General features: G+C 37.6%; 1 protein-coding gene across 1 annotated transcript in view; it reads right to left on the minus strand.

Annotated features, from left to right (window-relative positions):
• Positions 1 to 17528, minus strand: part of THSD4 (thrombospondin type 1 domain containing 4) — a 658049-nt gene that overhangs the window by 397583 nt on the left and 242938 nt on the right. Inside the window, exon 7 of the mRNA XM_030578300.1 lies at positions 15097 to 15233. Within this exon, the coding sequence (XP_030434160.1) occupies positions 15097 to 15233 (137 nt within the window). The remainder of the gene's footprint in view (positions 1 to 15096; positions 15234 to 17528) is intronic.

A 17528-nucleotide genomic window follows, 5' to 3' on the forward strand; every position in this document is an offset into this window, starting at 1 on the left:
AGAGTTCATATTTCCAGCAGCCAAGGAAACATAACAGTGTATGCAGAAAGCACAGTCAGAGAACACATTCTACCATAATTAAATATATTTGAATTCTCTTTAGTTTTGTACACATTGGATTATTTTTGTTGCACATTTAGGAGCTCTACTTTTTTGCCGTAAATATAACCATTTCTAACAAAGTCTCCAACAGCAGCAAAATCTCAGTCAAAACAAGGTATGAAAACAGCAAGTGAGATCAAGTTGTTCTGCTTATTTTGTAGCAAAGGAATCCCACTTTTTTATATCAAGAAAACAATGTACAGCACAAAAATTCAGTGTTAGGCTCTCGAGTTTAAAGCATGTTATGTTTGGTCATGGTGGACATTAATAAAACCCCAAAACAGACAATTTCCGAATGTTTCAATCAAGTCACTTTTATTTCATTCTTAAAAGCTATTCAATATATCAATAGTAACCTATTTCTCCACCTCCGGGATGCACATCTCTGTGTGTGGTCCGATCCTGACAAAAGCTACCAGTAACACATAGCTCTATGCTATTCTAGTTTTCAAGATAATGTAAATTATTGCATATTCCAAGACTAGCTTTTAGAATGAGGTCAAATACCTGTACACACACCCCATTAGATCTGCCCTTCCTCAAAAGCAAACAAAGTTCCAAACCTCAGACCCCCACTGTGTCTTTGTGGTTCCAATTAAACTCTGCAGACCTGATTGTGCCATTAAGGCACAAGCCTCTGTTTAGGATGGTGCAGAACTGCTGTGGCCCTACAGGGCATTCAAGAGCTATTGTACCTCAGGCACAAACCTTTACAAAAGCTCCCTGCATGTTGGAGAAAGCGCATCCACTGTGCCAACTCTTAAGATAGGATGAGAAGGAGCATGGAATAAGACAAGCAGATGGCCATGGTCAGCTAATTCATTTGACTGGCTTCAAATGGGGAATAAGCCCATTGGTCCACATGGTCTTCCCTCTTACACACTAATGCAAGGGACAACCACATACTATTATTGCTATTAGTCATGTTTATTATGGTAGTGTATTAATCATGTTTATTATATTTAAAATGGAGCTCCATTGACCTGAGACTGTATATGCACAGTCTCTGCCCCAAGGCACTTTCAATCTATACAGATAAAACAGACACAGGATAGGGGGAAAGGATATAAAGTCTGGCCCTTAATATTAGAAATGTAATAAACTTCTATACTGGAAGTGGAATAAGCAGTATATAATTAAGGTGAGATCCCTATGAGAAATAGGTTTTCCCACATGGAAATGACCTCTCTTAACCTTTCCAATGTCTACCTTCTACCACTTGTGAGTTATGAGAAAAGCCCTAACATCTGGAAACTGCACAGTTCCTACTGTTATGTTTTCTGGCTCTGATTTATATATATAATATTTAGAATTTCCTAATTTATATTTATGGCGTGGTCCATAGTTTTGCTAACTTGACACTGGCGTCTAGGTCGCCATGGGAGCTCCTTACCTAACCACACTTTTGTATGCTAGAGCTGCAGAAGAATGGACCATGTTTCATATGGCTGACTGAATCTCTACCCTGTAAAGTTTACTTGGATTTCAGTATTTGATATGTGCTTTCCTCAGTATAAATTATATCTTTGAAAAGTTGTAAAATAAAATGTCTACAGCTTGACTGAGGGTCCTCTCTTTACTAAATTAAAGCTACTTACTGACTGTATCATGGAACTGCTTTGATATTCACCAATTCAGATATTACAAGAAGTTACCTGGAGGGTGAAATATCAACAAGCACTCAAATGAGAAAATTAGACACCAAAAATGAGAAGAGAAAGGATATAGCTTCTTCATATAATTTAGACAATTTACAAGAGCCTTTTAATTGCTGTCTAGCGCAACACCAGGGGAGAGAGATAATTTCTATCTCAATTCAGACTTCATGTGATGTCCTCTTGTAAAGTGCACCACTTTGTGGCTACTAGTTTCTCTGCAAAATCAACTGCTTCGTCATTTGATTTACAGTTTTGGAATAATTATTTTGCTCTTTTCAAATCTTCATTGCTCCACTGTTCACATGCCCTCTCCCACTTATTCATCATGAGTGGGAAATATCTATAGTACTGTAAATTGTCTAGAATTTAACAAACAAAACTTCCACTAACAGTACAAAAATTAGATCAAAGTGATAGCCTGTACTATAAATTCTTTAAAATAAATCTTTCCTCAGATTTTCTTCCCTTAGTGGTTAAAAACCCTTCAGAATTCCATTTACACTCTTCTTTCATACTTTTAAAAGTCTTTGAAGCTCACCTTCCTGACTTTAAAAAAAACAAAAAAGGCTGATATTGATGTGAAGCTAACGGGGTCTCCTGGCATTAGAATCAAATGACCCTTATGGCTAGAGGAGATGCTGGAGAAAGACAGATTTGTCCTTAATCCAGGGATATTTCAGTCATTGAAACTTACTTTTATGGAGGTTTAGGACACCTGAGGGCAAGATATAGCAAAAAAGACAAATATTAAAGATTATATTGACAAACTATTTCTAGACCTGTATTTTGGTGTACATGTATTAGCAACGCACAGCTATTTGGTATTAGCCATATCAACTACTAACAACAATAGTGAAGCAAAGTTTAATGAAAAGACCACCCAAAAGGTGAGATCTTCCCCAAAACTCACCAGGCAGTATCCTGTTCAAAGGCTGCAAATTATGCACGCACACACAAAAGCCACAATATCAATAAATAAATAATAAAACTGGTTCTTGGGAGATTTCTGGTACTTCCTGCTTTCGGGTGGGAGGAAAAAAAGTATTAACAATCTTTCCTATTTTTTCCAGGGTCATTTTTAAATGACTAAAGTGCTTGTGAAAGAGGCTGGTTTAATTTGGAATTCAGAGTCCAGCCCAGGAAGCACATGATAATTGTGATGGATGTGGGGCAGCTCTGTAATAATTTGTTAATACTGTATGTGGTGTGGCTACTGGGATGTTAACTGCATGAATACAATGGTGTAGTTTAGCATTAGGCTGTTGGAAAAAACAACCAGGAAACAAACAGTAGATTGAGATAAACTACCTCCCCATAAAAACAATGCGGAGTCCTTTTGGCACCTTAGAGACTAACACATTTATTAGGCATAAGCTTTTGTGGGCTGTAACCCACTTCATCAGACGCATGGAGCGGAAAATACAGAGGCAGGTATAAATATACAGCACATGAAAAGATGGGAGTTGCCTTACCAAGTAGGGGATCAGTGCTAATGAGACCAATTCAGTCAGGGTGGATGTGGCCCATTCCCAACAGTTGACAAGAAGGAGTGAATATCAACAGAGGGAAAACTATAACAAAAATAAACTCAGTAACGGACTCAAAAGTTGCCATTCAACAAAAAAACTTCAAAAACAGACTTCAGCGAGAAACTGCAGAACTGGAATTAATTTGCAAACTGGACACCATCAAATTAGGCCTGAATAAAGACTGGGAGTGGCTGGGTCACTACCAAAAATAATTTAAGCAGTTATAAAAAGACACTTTGTCCAGAGGTCAGGAAGTTGATGCTGTTCTGAGAGTGACACACAGAGAAGGTGCAGGACATGTCTGAAGAGCCAAGACCAGCTGGGTCACCTCGGTCAGCCTGGATGGTAGGGCTTTAGGTAAAACACAGGCATGCATATAGACACTGTTCTAAAATCTTTCCCTCCATCTCATGTTACGCTACATTTCTACTGTTAAGGTTAAATAATACTTTGGTTTAAGAAGGCTGCCTTGTCACTGAATTCACCACTGGTCTCAGATTCCAGACCATTGCTGGGGTAACATGACTTATCCATAGGGTACTGCAGCCCAGAGCCCAGTCTAAGAGTTAGAGAAACCATATGGATTACACCCCAGAGAAGTAAGAGTATGAGACCTGACACCTGCAGCTAGCCCTGTAACTGTGACACTCATAAAATGGCAACAGTGATTTCAGAACAAGAAAGTCTCGCAGAATAAATATAACTCCTTCACACACCCCTCCCATAGAAAATATGGAGTCTGCTAAAAAAAATACACAATATTAGAGGTGGAAAAAAGCCTTAGATCAAGTTTGTCCCTGGACGTACAAGATCATATAGCCAGCACATCACTCTTCTGAAATGATCATTTCTGTCTTAATTGGAATGAGATGTGAAGAGTCCACAACAGAATTTAAAACAATTGGTGGCCTAAGTATTACTTCTCCTACCCCCTCAGCCCCATGATTATCTGATTACATGGGGCCCTTTAAATAAGAGTAGCTAGCCGATGTTTCACCTAATCAAATAGATTTTCAATAGAGTAGATATTGGGAGACAAAACTCCATGTTAAATGCATTTCAGTAAATCAACATTGATCTGGGCTGTAGCACACCTTTAATCCTGAATTGGCAAGAAATCTGTTACTCTGTAGGAATATGATTTTCATTGACATTGAACCATCATCTCTCTATTTGTAATTTGCTGTCTTTACAATCCATTCCTTTTTCTTACTCAAGTTTATGAATGCATTTTCCCCTATTTAGCTTCAACTATTGCAAAAAGAAAAAAGGAAGCAAACAAACACAAAACACAGATCACAGATGTCATCAGAACAGATTGTGTTACTTGAAATAGGGATTTATTCCTGTTATACTAAAGAAACAAAGTGTCCAGAAGATGGTGATACAGACCATGTAAACTGGCTCTTCAGACAGTGTATTCAGCCATTCTTCTAACTTATTTTTCCATAAAATCCATATCAGCACAAAATAACATAACATAAAATCCATAGCAGCACAAATTAGGAATAATTGCAGTGTATAACCATATTCTCAATAAACTTGATCATTTTGAGATACATTTTATTGTAGTCTGTGAGTGAGCAGATCCCAATACTACTAACAGCTGTTGTGTGGTATATTTTTGTAACGAAAAATAAATTTTTAAAGTTTAAACCAACCTATTTAGCCACAACAGGGGGCAGGGCTGCAGGTCAGTTTTTATTTCATCCAAACCAGTTTGACCATCCCTACTTGTAAAAAAAAATCATTGGCATCTACAGACAAAATTAAGAGAATCATTTCATATGTTGCTAAGGGGAAAACTGCCAAGTAAATCATAATGGATAAGACTTGCTTACTAAAGTAAATATATGTGTTACTGAATATGCTGCTTCATGTTAATCAAGCTATGCAAGTAGCATCCACTCCAAAAATCATTAAAATTTTTAAGACATTTTCTCAAACAGAACTCTGTGCATGTGTGTGCAGTGTCAGACAGAAAGAGGGGGGATACTTCTTTCAGAAAAAATAGCCTCTCTTTAGCACAAAAGACACAAATCTACTGGTTCCTTAATTTTCTTCATTCCTGTGATGTATCATTGTGTTCATTCTACAATCCATGGAGACTCATGCTATTGGTATTTACAGAGTGTTTAAAAGCACAAGGTGCTTTCCAAATATGTAAAGAACAAAACCCACAAACCAAGGAGACAGGCAATATTTCCTGCCTTAAAGATTCGCTTGTACAGAAGTTACTTTGATAAGAACTCCCTAAGGTGTGAGACAATTAAGTTAGGTAAAACTTGGCTCCCTCAATAATTTCAAATACAATGGGAAATGGTTCATGACTGAGACTGCATTGTTTTAAAATTTCTCATCACAAGAAGAGGTAAATTATTCTCAAGAGGCAAGGCAGGAAAGGAGAGACAGCTCATCTGATATGTAAGTTACAATATCATACACCAACTTTGTTTCAACACAGAAGGTGAAATCTACTGTCACTGATGTCAGTGGAGCCAGGATTTCACCCATATAGTGTCACTCTACCACGAACCTCATCCTGCAATCAGTGAAATCAATGGGAGTTTTTAACTGACTTCATGGGGAGCAGAACTGAGCTGTAAATGGGGCAGGTGCAGGGCTGGCTCCAGGAACCAGCCCAGCAAGCGGGTGCTTGGGGCGGCCAACGGAGAGGGGTAGCACATCAGCTCTTCAGTGGCAGGTCCCTCACTCCCTGTCAGAGGGAAGGACCAGCCACTGAAAACTGGAGCGGTGGCGATAGAGCGACCGCAGCTTTTTTGTTTTGTTTTGTTTGCTGCTTGGGGCAGCAAAAACCCTGGAGCTGGCCCTGGGCAAGTGGGATATGGTAACTACAGTACCTGTAATAAACACTAGGTGACACTGTATACTAAGATTAGGGAAATATAATATCCTTGAAAGATCCCCTTCAAATACCAAATCGGGGCTTTGAAACAATTAAAAATAGACAGGTTCTGAAGAATCTATCCAAGACAGGTCACACTAGCAGTTCAGTTTCAGTCAGCAAACTGAGAATGCTGCATGTATCTACTAAGTTTGCTTTTACTAAAATACCACATCCTACTGCATTAAAAGGCACCTAGTAAACTGTGACACATCAGATACAAGGAGGGGTTTTTTGTTTGTTTGTTTTTAACTTTACACAATTTAAGAGTATTTACAGAAAATCTAAAGATATTTCCAGTCCCACTATTACTTTAATGACATCTATTTTTTGTGGTATTTATCTTCACTGAAAAAAAAAATGAGAGCTAATATAAAGATTAGGAGCCATATCCTAAACTGCTGTAAATATGGCATTGCTTCACTGACATCAGTGAAATCACACTGATTTGCACCAGCTGTGGATCTGGCCCATTTAGATCAGACTCCATTGGCTGCACAAGTGATTTATGCCTGTGAATTCTAACAGTGTAATAGGAGTTCTATGTGCAACCCCCCTCATTTTATCAGGTAGTACAACACAGCCAGGCAGGAAACGTCTGAAAGATTCAGAAGTGGCAAAAAACACCCCAAACCCTCTTTACCCAGTGCTAATGCCATACAGCCTGATTCTGAGTGGTGCTGAGCATCTGCAATTCCCGTCATAGTTTTCCAAATGCCAGATTTATGAAAAAATAGCAACCTCTTGGTTAACTGTATTTAATTTCCTTTTGAGAATGTGTGTTGGGACCATCAAACAAAAATGCTATCTAACAGTAGTTAAATGCTTCCCCCTCTTAAAATTTACTCAAAGCTTTTTCTGAGTGGCACACGTGTAGCATTATAGTCATGGGCCACAAAAAGATGCTATAAACACTGAAGGCAAACTGCAGAAATTTCAGCATTAGGTAATACGTTTGGATTATTTTATTACTCCCCATTTTATTTTCCTTATCTCCATCAACCCCTCTGTACGCATGAAAGCAAACTGGTGCTGGAGATCTGTATATCTGGACCACTGGGTCAACATTATGGTTTTTAAACTTTGGTATTTTATAGACATGACCCAGATGCCTTTTGAGTGATGAAAGCCTTATACTTTATTTAAATAAATAAAATACATTAAACAAAACTCTCAGTGCAAAACTATAAAAAAAAAATTTGACCCTAAAAATATAATGTATTCAAATATCTTAAGTATACAAGGCGGTTGAGTTGGCTTTCACCCAGCCCAGTAAATGCAAAATTCAAATTTACTCTTTTCTCCAAAACTTCCATGGGGTATTACAAATAAAGCTAAAACCCACATTGCTCAAATTTCCCATAAACGTGTGAAGTTGTTTAATTATGTTCACATAAACTTGCTCATTACTGATCCTAGATCTGATTGTCAAGGGATGGATGGTCTAGAAATTAAAAAAGTTAAAAAACCACCATCAACAAAAAATCCATATAATCTCCACTACCAATGTCACTACTCACCAGTAGTGGGATGAATATTTCATGAATAGCATCTTCAGCTACTTGCACAATGATGGAAGTGATATGTGACATATTTCTAGCTGAGGAAAACTTAATGAGATTCTCTGTAGTTTCTATTAGCACCACTCTTTAACCCCGTGGCAGATTCATTGTTCCGCAACATAAAAGGATAAATGTATTGCCTTTACTCCAGCACCTCTCACACAGATTATATTAATATTCTAGCATGCATTGTGCTGCAAATAGCAGTGTAACTAATGCTTTTGTCTCCTATGTACCATCCCTTTTTACATTTCTAGGAGACTATTGGATGCAGCTACTATTGTGTGTTTAGTTCAGCCAAAGATAGTAGATACACATACTATGCTGTCTCAAGGATACTTTACTTTTTTTTTCTTGGTTTTGATTTTTAGTTTTGATTTTTAGTTTCCCTTTAATTTAAAATTGAAGTCATTCACACTGAAATTATAAGGTTGCTCTTTGTGCACAAAAAACCTAACTGAATTATCATTATAATGAATACAACCTTTTAAGTGATAGGTCTTGCACCACTATTACTCTTAGGCCTGGTCCACACTACAGCATTAAATCGATTTAAAGAGCGTTAAATCGATTTAACGCTGTACCCGTCCACACTACAAGGCACTTAAAATCGATTTTAAGGGGTCTTAAAATCGATTTCTGTACTCCTGCTCAACGAGAGGAGTAACCCTAAAATCGATATTACTATATCGATTTAGGGTTAGTGTGGACGGAAATCGAAGTTATTGGTCCCATTCTTTTACTGAGCTACCCAGAGTGCACCGCTCCGGAAATCGATGGTAGCCTGGGACCATGGACGCACACCACCGAAGTAATGTGCCCTAGTGTGGACGCGTAAAATCGATTTTATAAAACCTGTTTTATAAAATCGATTTTATTAATTTCGATTTTACTCTAGTGTGTGGACATGGCCTTAGGGTGGAATCCTGCAATTCTCCCACTCACAGCACAAGTCCACTGGCTACAACACCCCTGTTCACCAACCATGAGTCCTGATATGGCTCAGCTGGGTTTGGTTTGGCATTTGCATGAGACATCCCTATGGGAGCTGTGACCAGTAAATGCAACAATTTAGAATAGCTTCACCAAAACAAAGTATTATTTATTTATCCATAGAAACAAAGCATTCAGACAAAAAGATTTTAACAACAAGAAAGCCACATACGCCTTACCTAAAGCTTATGTAGATCTAACTTATCACAGACACCCGTTTCTGGCAATGAGGGGTCAATCTTTAAGACCAGCAATCAATGCCTTCTTCTGTCTCTTCAGCTTTAGGGCTGAGGTTTTTAAACCCCCCGAAGTTCAATGTTTCATCTTTCCTGATTGGATTTTCCCTGGCCCCACTTTGGAGCTACCAGCCAGCCTGTTGATCAGAACATGGCAGGGGTAAAACTTCAAAGATTCGACACTGTATTATTTGTTAATTACCAGCCCTTGGATTATCTGAAGCCATTGGCTTTGGTTCCTGCCAATGTGCAAAACCATCTAAGAATGAAGGAAATTATCCTCTACTTCTTGTTTAGCAAGCAAAATGATAACTATAAAGCAAGCAAGCAGAGGATCGTATAATAGACATAAATTATATTACAGCTATCCCTCTCCTATATTCTTGATAATACACATGTAAGAATCACTTCCCAATTAAATAGAAATCCTTCTGCACAGCCAAGCAAAAAGATATAGAGCTGATGGGGGGAACAAAATTAAGGATGTAGAGGGAAGGTTACCAAAAAAGATCATATGGATTTTTTTTTTCATAAAATTAAAGCAAATCTTCACTTCTAAATGAAGCCATGAATCAAGTATCCATATCTAATGCATGGCACAGGATTGAAACATGAACTCTGCCAGTTGGAACTTTGCTTGTAAAGATATGTTTTGAATGGCTGGAGAAAACAGAACTAGAACATGAGGAAGTGTGTTGATGATTTCCCTTGCTAGCAAAAGGAAAGGCCATGAGGTACAGTATGAACTGTTTATCCCCTGAAAACTTGGATGTGCAAATATTTGTTTTAATCACTGTAATCTCTTGCTTGTCAGCAGCTGATAACAATGCATAAACATTTTGGAGGAACACACTGAGGTCAGGGGAGTTACTCCAGATTTACAATGGTGTAAGTAGGAGCAGAAGTTATCCTCAAATCTTTCCAAGATTGTTAGTTAAACTTTAAAAACCTGTGAACCTTTTTGTTTGACTTTAAAGGAGGAACATTTCTAATGGGAAACACTAAAGTCAAAGAGAAAGCTGTCAAAATTAAAGATCAGTTTCCAACTTCCTGGGTTTTATTTGTTTTTAAGTTCTTTCCTCTTCACCCCCATAAGATCTTTCTTACAACTAAGGGCAAGTTTTTGAATAACTGCCTTTCAGTAACCTGTGGTTAAAGTGACTGGCCCAATAAAAAATGTAATTTAATACATTCCTCCTGCTGTCAACATCAGGAAACACACTGTTCTAGTTACTCTCCCATCTTACTATTAGAAGTCAAGTTGAAATGGCTCATCTCAAGATAGAATGCAGTGAAACTTACCTCCATACTGCTGTTCATCTGACACAAAAGTCTGCTTGCATCTTGTGTTAGGGTTTTTGTTCACTGAAGTCCAATTGCAAAGAGGCTAAGAGCCAGATTCTGCCTCCATTATTCATGCTGAGTACTATCTTAGTCCGTTATTTCATGGTTAATAAGGAGGAAAAATCCAATCCTAAATTAGTAACTATATTACACCAAAACATTGGGGTGAATTATGCCAATATTAGTGAATATTAGGTTGCACATGTTTCCATTTGATTCCAATGGGAGCCCTGTTCACCTATCCAAAGGCAGAATCTGGCCCACTGTGTGCCAGAACTACAAATGAAAAATGATTTTTGCCACAGTTCCATAAAGAAGCTAATTACTCACTCTCTGAAGGCTTTTCTAGTCAGCTGGCTCAGTGCAGTTCTGAATTTGACAATTTGCATCCCATTATCAAAACCCTGACATATACCATCCACCCAAAGGGTGGTATGTGCAGTCAAATACAGTAATGATCCCTAAGGATCCCATTCAGCTGTGCAGTTTTATTGGCAAGATTTCTTTGTACCTTTCAGCTCCATTCAGAAGCAGTTTCCTGCAATGTAACCCACTTCTGTTTGAAGACAGAAGCTTTAATCTTGTGCTGAAAATGTCCAGCTCCTCCGGGCACCAATGCTTGTTGGGTCACATCTGGAGTACCCATGACAGGTAATGTGATAGCAAGAGTTTGTTCCCACCTATTCCTTCACTGCTATGCCTAGGAATATTACACTAATATTAGCCAAGCTTGATTTGTTTGCTTACTCGATAAGGAAAGGGCAAGATCCTACAAATGTTATTTTTAATGCACTGACCCAAGACATTGTCTGGGTATACCGCAAGGAGGACAGGAGACTTGTTATGGGTTTTAATCAGGCCACAACTTTATTATATAGATGTCTGGGACTACCCGGCAGATAAAGTGTACAGTGCAGGCAAATCCATGCTTATTCAAATCAAATCCGGGGCTTTCATCAGCTCCACTTTGTTTCCATCCAGGTCTCTCAGCTGACCAATGGCTTGGACCTTACCATCCATCAGCCTTGTAAAAGGGTTAAGGAGAGCTATGAGAACCTGAACCAAAACTTTTTTAATTTTATGCATCTTCATCTTCCCATCCAGAACCACAGACAAGAAGTGCAAAAAATACTATATGAAAAACTGCGCTTGCAGTATTTCGGTCTTAACAAGGAGTGCCAGAAAGGTTGCATCAAAAGCCTGTTCTCATGAGAAATCTTGCTCAATTTTGCAGGCCCAAGTGATTAGGACAGAGCAGGTGAGAACCCTGACTTTTTGAGGTTCACTTATCATTACTGCAACTAGCAACAAAATCATTGGGATAAAAAACAAGAACAACAACAAAAAAAAGGTAGAATAAGATGGTGCAAAAATAGTGAAGAGTAAGAAAGATGTATCAAAGTAGAAAACATCAAACAGAGAAGAAATGCAAGTTATACAAACTAAGCTTTTTAACTAGTGAAATGGAGAATAATGAGATAATTGCACACCAAATTAAGCTAACTGATACATGTGATCAGTTATGACATGAGTTATTAACATCCCGTAGTTACAGCAAAACTGCACAAGATTTTGTAGCAAGCACTGTGCAGTATACAGTAGTTTCATTGAAAATAACGGTAACTATAAACTACCCCATCATATAATAATTATGCAAACAACTCATGTTACCATGCTGGTTAAAGAAGGCTAACAGCCAGTATTGAGTTACTGACCTCACAGTGTTTGCAAAAGAAGGTCCGAGCAGATGAGGCTAAGAAATGCATTTACCAAAGAAGGAAGAAGGAATTCTGAAGGGAATCAGAATCATGTCAGAACAGGTGGTCAAGAAATTAAAGTATGGACAAAACTCCAGGAGCAGACAGAATAATCCCAGAAGTCTGAAGAAAGTAACAAGAAAAAAAGTGGGATTTCCTTAGTGAGTATAGTTAGACTAGGAATAGTTTAAAATAGGTTCTCTTTTCTGAAACTTGCATTTTCAGGATTAGTTTAATATTCAAAGAACCTGGTTATAGTTTCTGGCTTGCTTGCTGGGGAGCGCACCCTCCTCTGAATAAACTAAAAAGAGTGACCAAATTTCTAAATATTTATCCTCTTTCTAGTGCTTCTCTTATGTAGAACTTGGTATGAAAACTTTTCCATACAAGAACAGCATTATGCACAATTTCAAAAGGGGAGAAGTCACATTTGTCCAATAATTAAATAGGTTTTAAAATTTAATTTTTTTTCAAACCAAAAAAGCTGTAACCATATCTCCAAATGCACATGCAGAGTGCAGAAAAGCAGGCCCAATTTAAGCCAGATACCCTAAATGCACACACAAACTGAGCTAAGGATGCATATATACAACATCATACATTGAGTATTAATCAAAAATTGAGTTCCACAAATGGAAAGCACTATGGAAATGCAAATTGCTGTATCAACTTAATAATTCCTGTGTACATACTAACATGATAGGAGCTGTTAGAGTTTATCAAGTGTAAGTGTTTTTAAGTCACCTTAATTCACATACATGATAAACTAATTATTGTGTCAGCTTCTAAATACCTGCATGACAGATTTCCCCGTCTTTTTTTTTTTTTTTAAGATCCTATAATGTTACAGTTCTGATTTAAAACCACAAAGGAAGGATTCAACATTAAGTAAAAACATTTAACTTATTTGATGTAATCTAGCAAGCAGAACATATTCTGCCCTTTTGATACACTAACACCACATATTAAATCTAGGAAAGAAGATTTTTTTTTCTGTCCAAGCAGAAATGTTACACATTGCAGTTATTACAATTACACTGTTGAATGCATTAGATTTATTAACCCATAATAGGAAACCTTTACTGAAGCTATACATTCGTGCATACACGATATGGATAATTTCAACATCCGAGTGCCTGATTGTCCCTATGAATCAAGTATATTAATGTCTAAATAACCTAAATTGTACCTGCAAACAATTGAGCCCCTTCTCCTGCCCACTTGGAGACACTATTCCTGTCCTTAGCTTATCTTACCTTCTTACCCTACTCTGATGTGGAGAGAACCAACACAGAATATAGAGGTGTAAAGTACTTTTAGGGCCTTTAGCACCTATAGAAGTGGGCAGAATTGGTTTCATTTAAGTTCTTTTGGGAATGATATGCTATGCCAATTCATTGAACATTACTGAAAGAAGGAGCTTTAAAAATAAATACAGATGTGACCAGCATAATAGTAAGTAACAAAGCACAAGAATCCCAGGTAGTATCCATTTCATATTCACACTATTGATTTGGAACACGTATTAGGTTTTTGACATCTCATCCAGAGGTTTGGAAATTAACAAACTGCATATGAACTTCATGATGGCAAAATTCTGAACAATATTTCTCATTAGGCTCTTGAGAAGCCATCATTCCTTTTTACCCTAGATTTCCAAATATAGACACATCATCCTATATTCTGTATTTGCAGAAAGCATCAGGAAAACAGGACTGCTGGTTCAATAAAAAGTCCATATCTCAATTCCGCTATTGGCCACCGATCAGAATGGTAATTTTAAAAAAATTATGGCTCCTTATGAATCAGTTTTAGATCAAGGGACCTTTACTGATAAGCAACTTCACACATATCTATCATCTACAAAGAAAACTCAAATCTAAGACTGCCTCTACTGCTAAAAATACAAATATAGACATATGCATGGCATTGTCCAGATGTGTACAAGTATGAGGAATAAAGGGTTCTAATTTATGTGAGATTTCTTCTGGCAAAGCAACAACTAAATTTGTCCTTTTTCATATTTGGATTCATACGTCACATTTCACCCCACCTGTTAAAACTTTCCAATGTTTCTTCTGCCCACTGATACTGGAAATGTCAAACATTGAATGCCACTTCTTTGCAATTATTAGGTTTCTTTTCTAAACCCCTTCTCATATACCAGAGACTCGAAAAACAAGCTTTCTTTTGCAAATTCAACAGATAAGAGTTTTTTATATATTTTTCTTATCTTATTGCATCAGAGGTTTTAAATAAACATAAACATCACATTTTGCATAAGAGTGCTATCTATCATCTCACAGAAGCTGCAGGACATTTACTATTTATGATGAGAATCCATACAGCAGATTGTGTAAAGTCAACACAATACCTCATTTGGACTCCAAAGAAATGACTGTATATCCAACATACAATAATTTATGTTCTACCAACAGAACAGTAGATAACCAATAAAGAGAATAATTTGCATCTCTTAACTGCGCATATGGGCTGATAGGAAAAATTACAGTGTTGCTGGTTAAATGACTAACATTTAATTGAATAAAATTGAACCACTAAGTCTTACCATCTGTTTCAGCTGAGAAAGAAGAGAGATATCTATATTCCAAAGCTAAAGCAAAGTTGCTTTCTTACTATTTATTTTCAATTCCATTGTTTAGCTTAAAAATTACTGGGGAGTTTAATTTGACATAGGGATAAACACCTCTTTTGCAAGAAGCTAAATATTCACTGAAGTTCACTGAAAGCCATCTTAATTCTGGTCAGAAACTTCCACACAACCTTTCAAAATTCTCTCAGTCTCTATTTTTACAGGTTTACATATAATTAAAGTATGGTAAGGGCACATATTTTTTCTATCTATGAAAAATATACAGTACATGTAAGTTAACAAGACACCAAACTTTCACAAATCAGATTGCCTAAATTATTATTAGAACTCACATAACACGTAAGAGACTCCCCAAGATGAATTGCTAAAGTTCATATATAAAGATTCTGGACTTACCTTGCATTGTCCAGACACACAGACTGAAGTTCCATTTTGATCACATGGCGTGCCGTCTATTACTTTTTCAGCTTGTCTCACATAGAACCGGTAGCCTATTGCTCGGCAGTTCAGTTCACACTTCTGACTTCCCTTCACTAAAGAAAGAAAAACGTATAAGTTCCTGCTACCAAGTCTACAGATGTGATTTAAAAAAGAAATTAAATATTAAGCTGAGACCTTCTCCCTGATTTGGAGAGGATAAAAACCAAGTAGGCAAGTAGTCTATAAATTTCCTATCTATATCAAACAAATATTAGATAGGAAAATATAATTTTTAACCTCAAGATTTTGGAGAATTCTACAGAAGATTTTTTAAAACAACAGAATAGCTTTTCCAAACACCAGCCTTATAAACCCCTGGCCTTCACTCCAAGTAGTTTGAACGTAAGACTGTAGCTGAGAGAGAGAGACCCAGAAAGAGAGGAACACACACATATTATACAACTAACATGATATATGCCTAACTTCATGGCTCTGTCACCTGGTATTGATTGTTGCTTTCCTTGCCTGTTCCTATTCCTTTGTTTACATGATTTCTCTTCGGATTAGAAGTCCTTCAGAGCAGAGACTGTCTTCCCTTTTGTCAGTCAGTGAAACTTGGGAGATATAAAATGAAATAACTAAAACAACAATGGGCCCTAACGAAGAAACGTCAGCGTAGAATGAAAAACTAAAAATTGGATATTTTGGTTGAACAAAACTCTCCTCTAAGATCCTGACACCTCTAAAACCATGACACAGCAAAACACTTATGTACATGCTTAACTTTAAGCGCATGAGTAGTTCCATGTTCAATTCATGTGCATAAAGTGTTTTGCTGAATTGGAGCATAAACCAGACCTTAAATCAAAACAGGAAATACAAAATATACTCCAGTACAATTGGGCCACAGCTTATAGGCACGCTTCAGAGGCTCATCTGTGATTCTAAAGTCCCAGAGATGGATGATGATAAAGAAAAAGAAAAAAAAAAAAAGGGAGAAAGCGCAGATTCCATCTTAAATCACATCTAAAGAAGAAAGTGCCTGGAAGTCAATTGCTCAGGATCAGTAACAGATCATTCTTAGTAGCTGCCTCTGAGCTTGAAATTCATCCCCTATGATGGCCAGAGAAACCCTGCTATTGATGAGCTTCAGGTCACATTGAAGTCTTCTCTGCTCAATCAAAATACAACACATAGTCAGTTTATTTATTATTACAGCAGGTGAGATCCCGTTGAGAGTTAGGACACTGTCAATTGTTTGAGTCGGTTTTAGTGACCAATATTTTTGTATGTTTTTGATTCTGTTGGAAATTGCGTAACTAGTCAAATACTTTAATAAATAAAAGCTGCACTAATAACACATTTGCAGAGCAAACTGGCTATTTAGGAAATGAAAGCAGGAAGAATTGTCACCATTACAGAGGTGCATTTGAGGTGGACTGGTAAGAAGGTTATAAAGTGTATTAATAAGGGACGTCCGTGGGAAGGCACAACAGATTATATTAAGGCTGATGGCAATCTGTACATACAAATGAGAGAACATGACTACGTAAGGGTTACAATATATCAGCAGATAACATCTGTGCATGTGCTAGAGGCATAATAAAAGGGATACAGGACTCAGAGAGAAAGAAATCTGATATCTTCAACTCCATCCTCATCCCTCTATTCCCGGTATCAAGCAGAGTGCCCCAAGGGTTGGTCCTGGGGCCAGTTTTGTTCAATATCTTCATTAATGATCTAGAAGATGATGTGGACTGCACCCTCAGCAAGTTTGCAGATGATACTAAATTGTGAGGAGTGGTAGATGGGATAGAGAGGGTAGATGGAGGATAGGGATGGGATACAGAGACAAATTAGACTAATTTCTAGACTAATTAGAAGATTGGGCCAAAATAAATCTGATGAGGTTCAACAAGGAAAAGTTCAGAGTCCTGCACTTGGGATCGAAGAATCCCACGTACTCCTACAGACTAGGGACCAAATGGCCAGGCAGCAGTTCTGCAGAAAAGGACCTAGGGGTTACACTGGATGAGAAGCTGGATATGAGTCAACAGTGTGCCCTTGTTGCCAAGAAGGCTAAAGGCATTTTGGGCTCTATAAGTAGGGGCACTGCCAGCAAATGGAGGGATGTGACCATTCCCCTCTATTCGACGTTGGTGGGGCTTCATCTGGAGTACTGTGTCCAGTTTTGGGCCCCACACTACAAGAAGGATATGGAAAAATTGGAAACAGTCCAGAGGGTGGCAACAAAAATGATTGAGAGGCTGGAAAACATGACTTATGAGGAGAGGCTGACGGAACTGGGATTGTTTAGTCTGCAGAAGAGGGGGGATTTGATAGCTTTTTTCAACTACCTGAAAAGGGGTTCCAAAGAGGATGGATCTAGACTATCCTCAGTAGTACCA

This window comes from Gopherus evgoodei, chromosome 10 (genome assembly GCF_007399415.2).
Source record: "Gopherus evgoodei ecotype Sinaloan lineage chromosome 10, rGopEvg1_v1.p, whole genome shotgun sequence".
NCBI lineage: Eukaryota > Metazoa > Chordata > Testudines > Testudinidae > Gopherus > Gopherus evgoodei.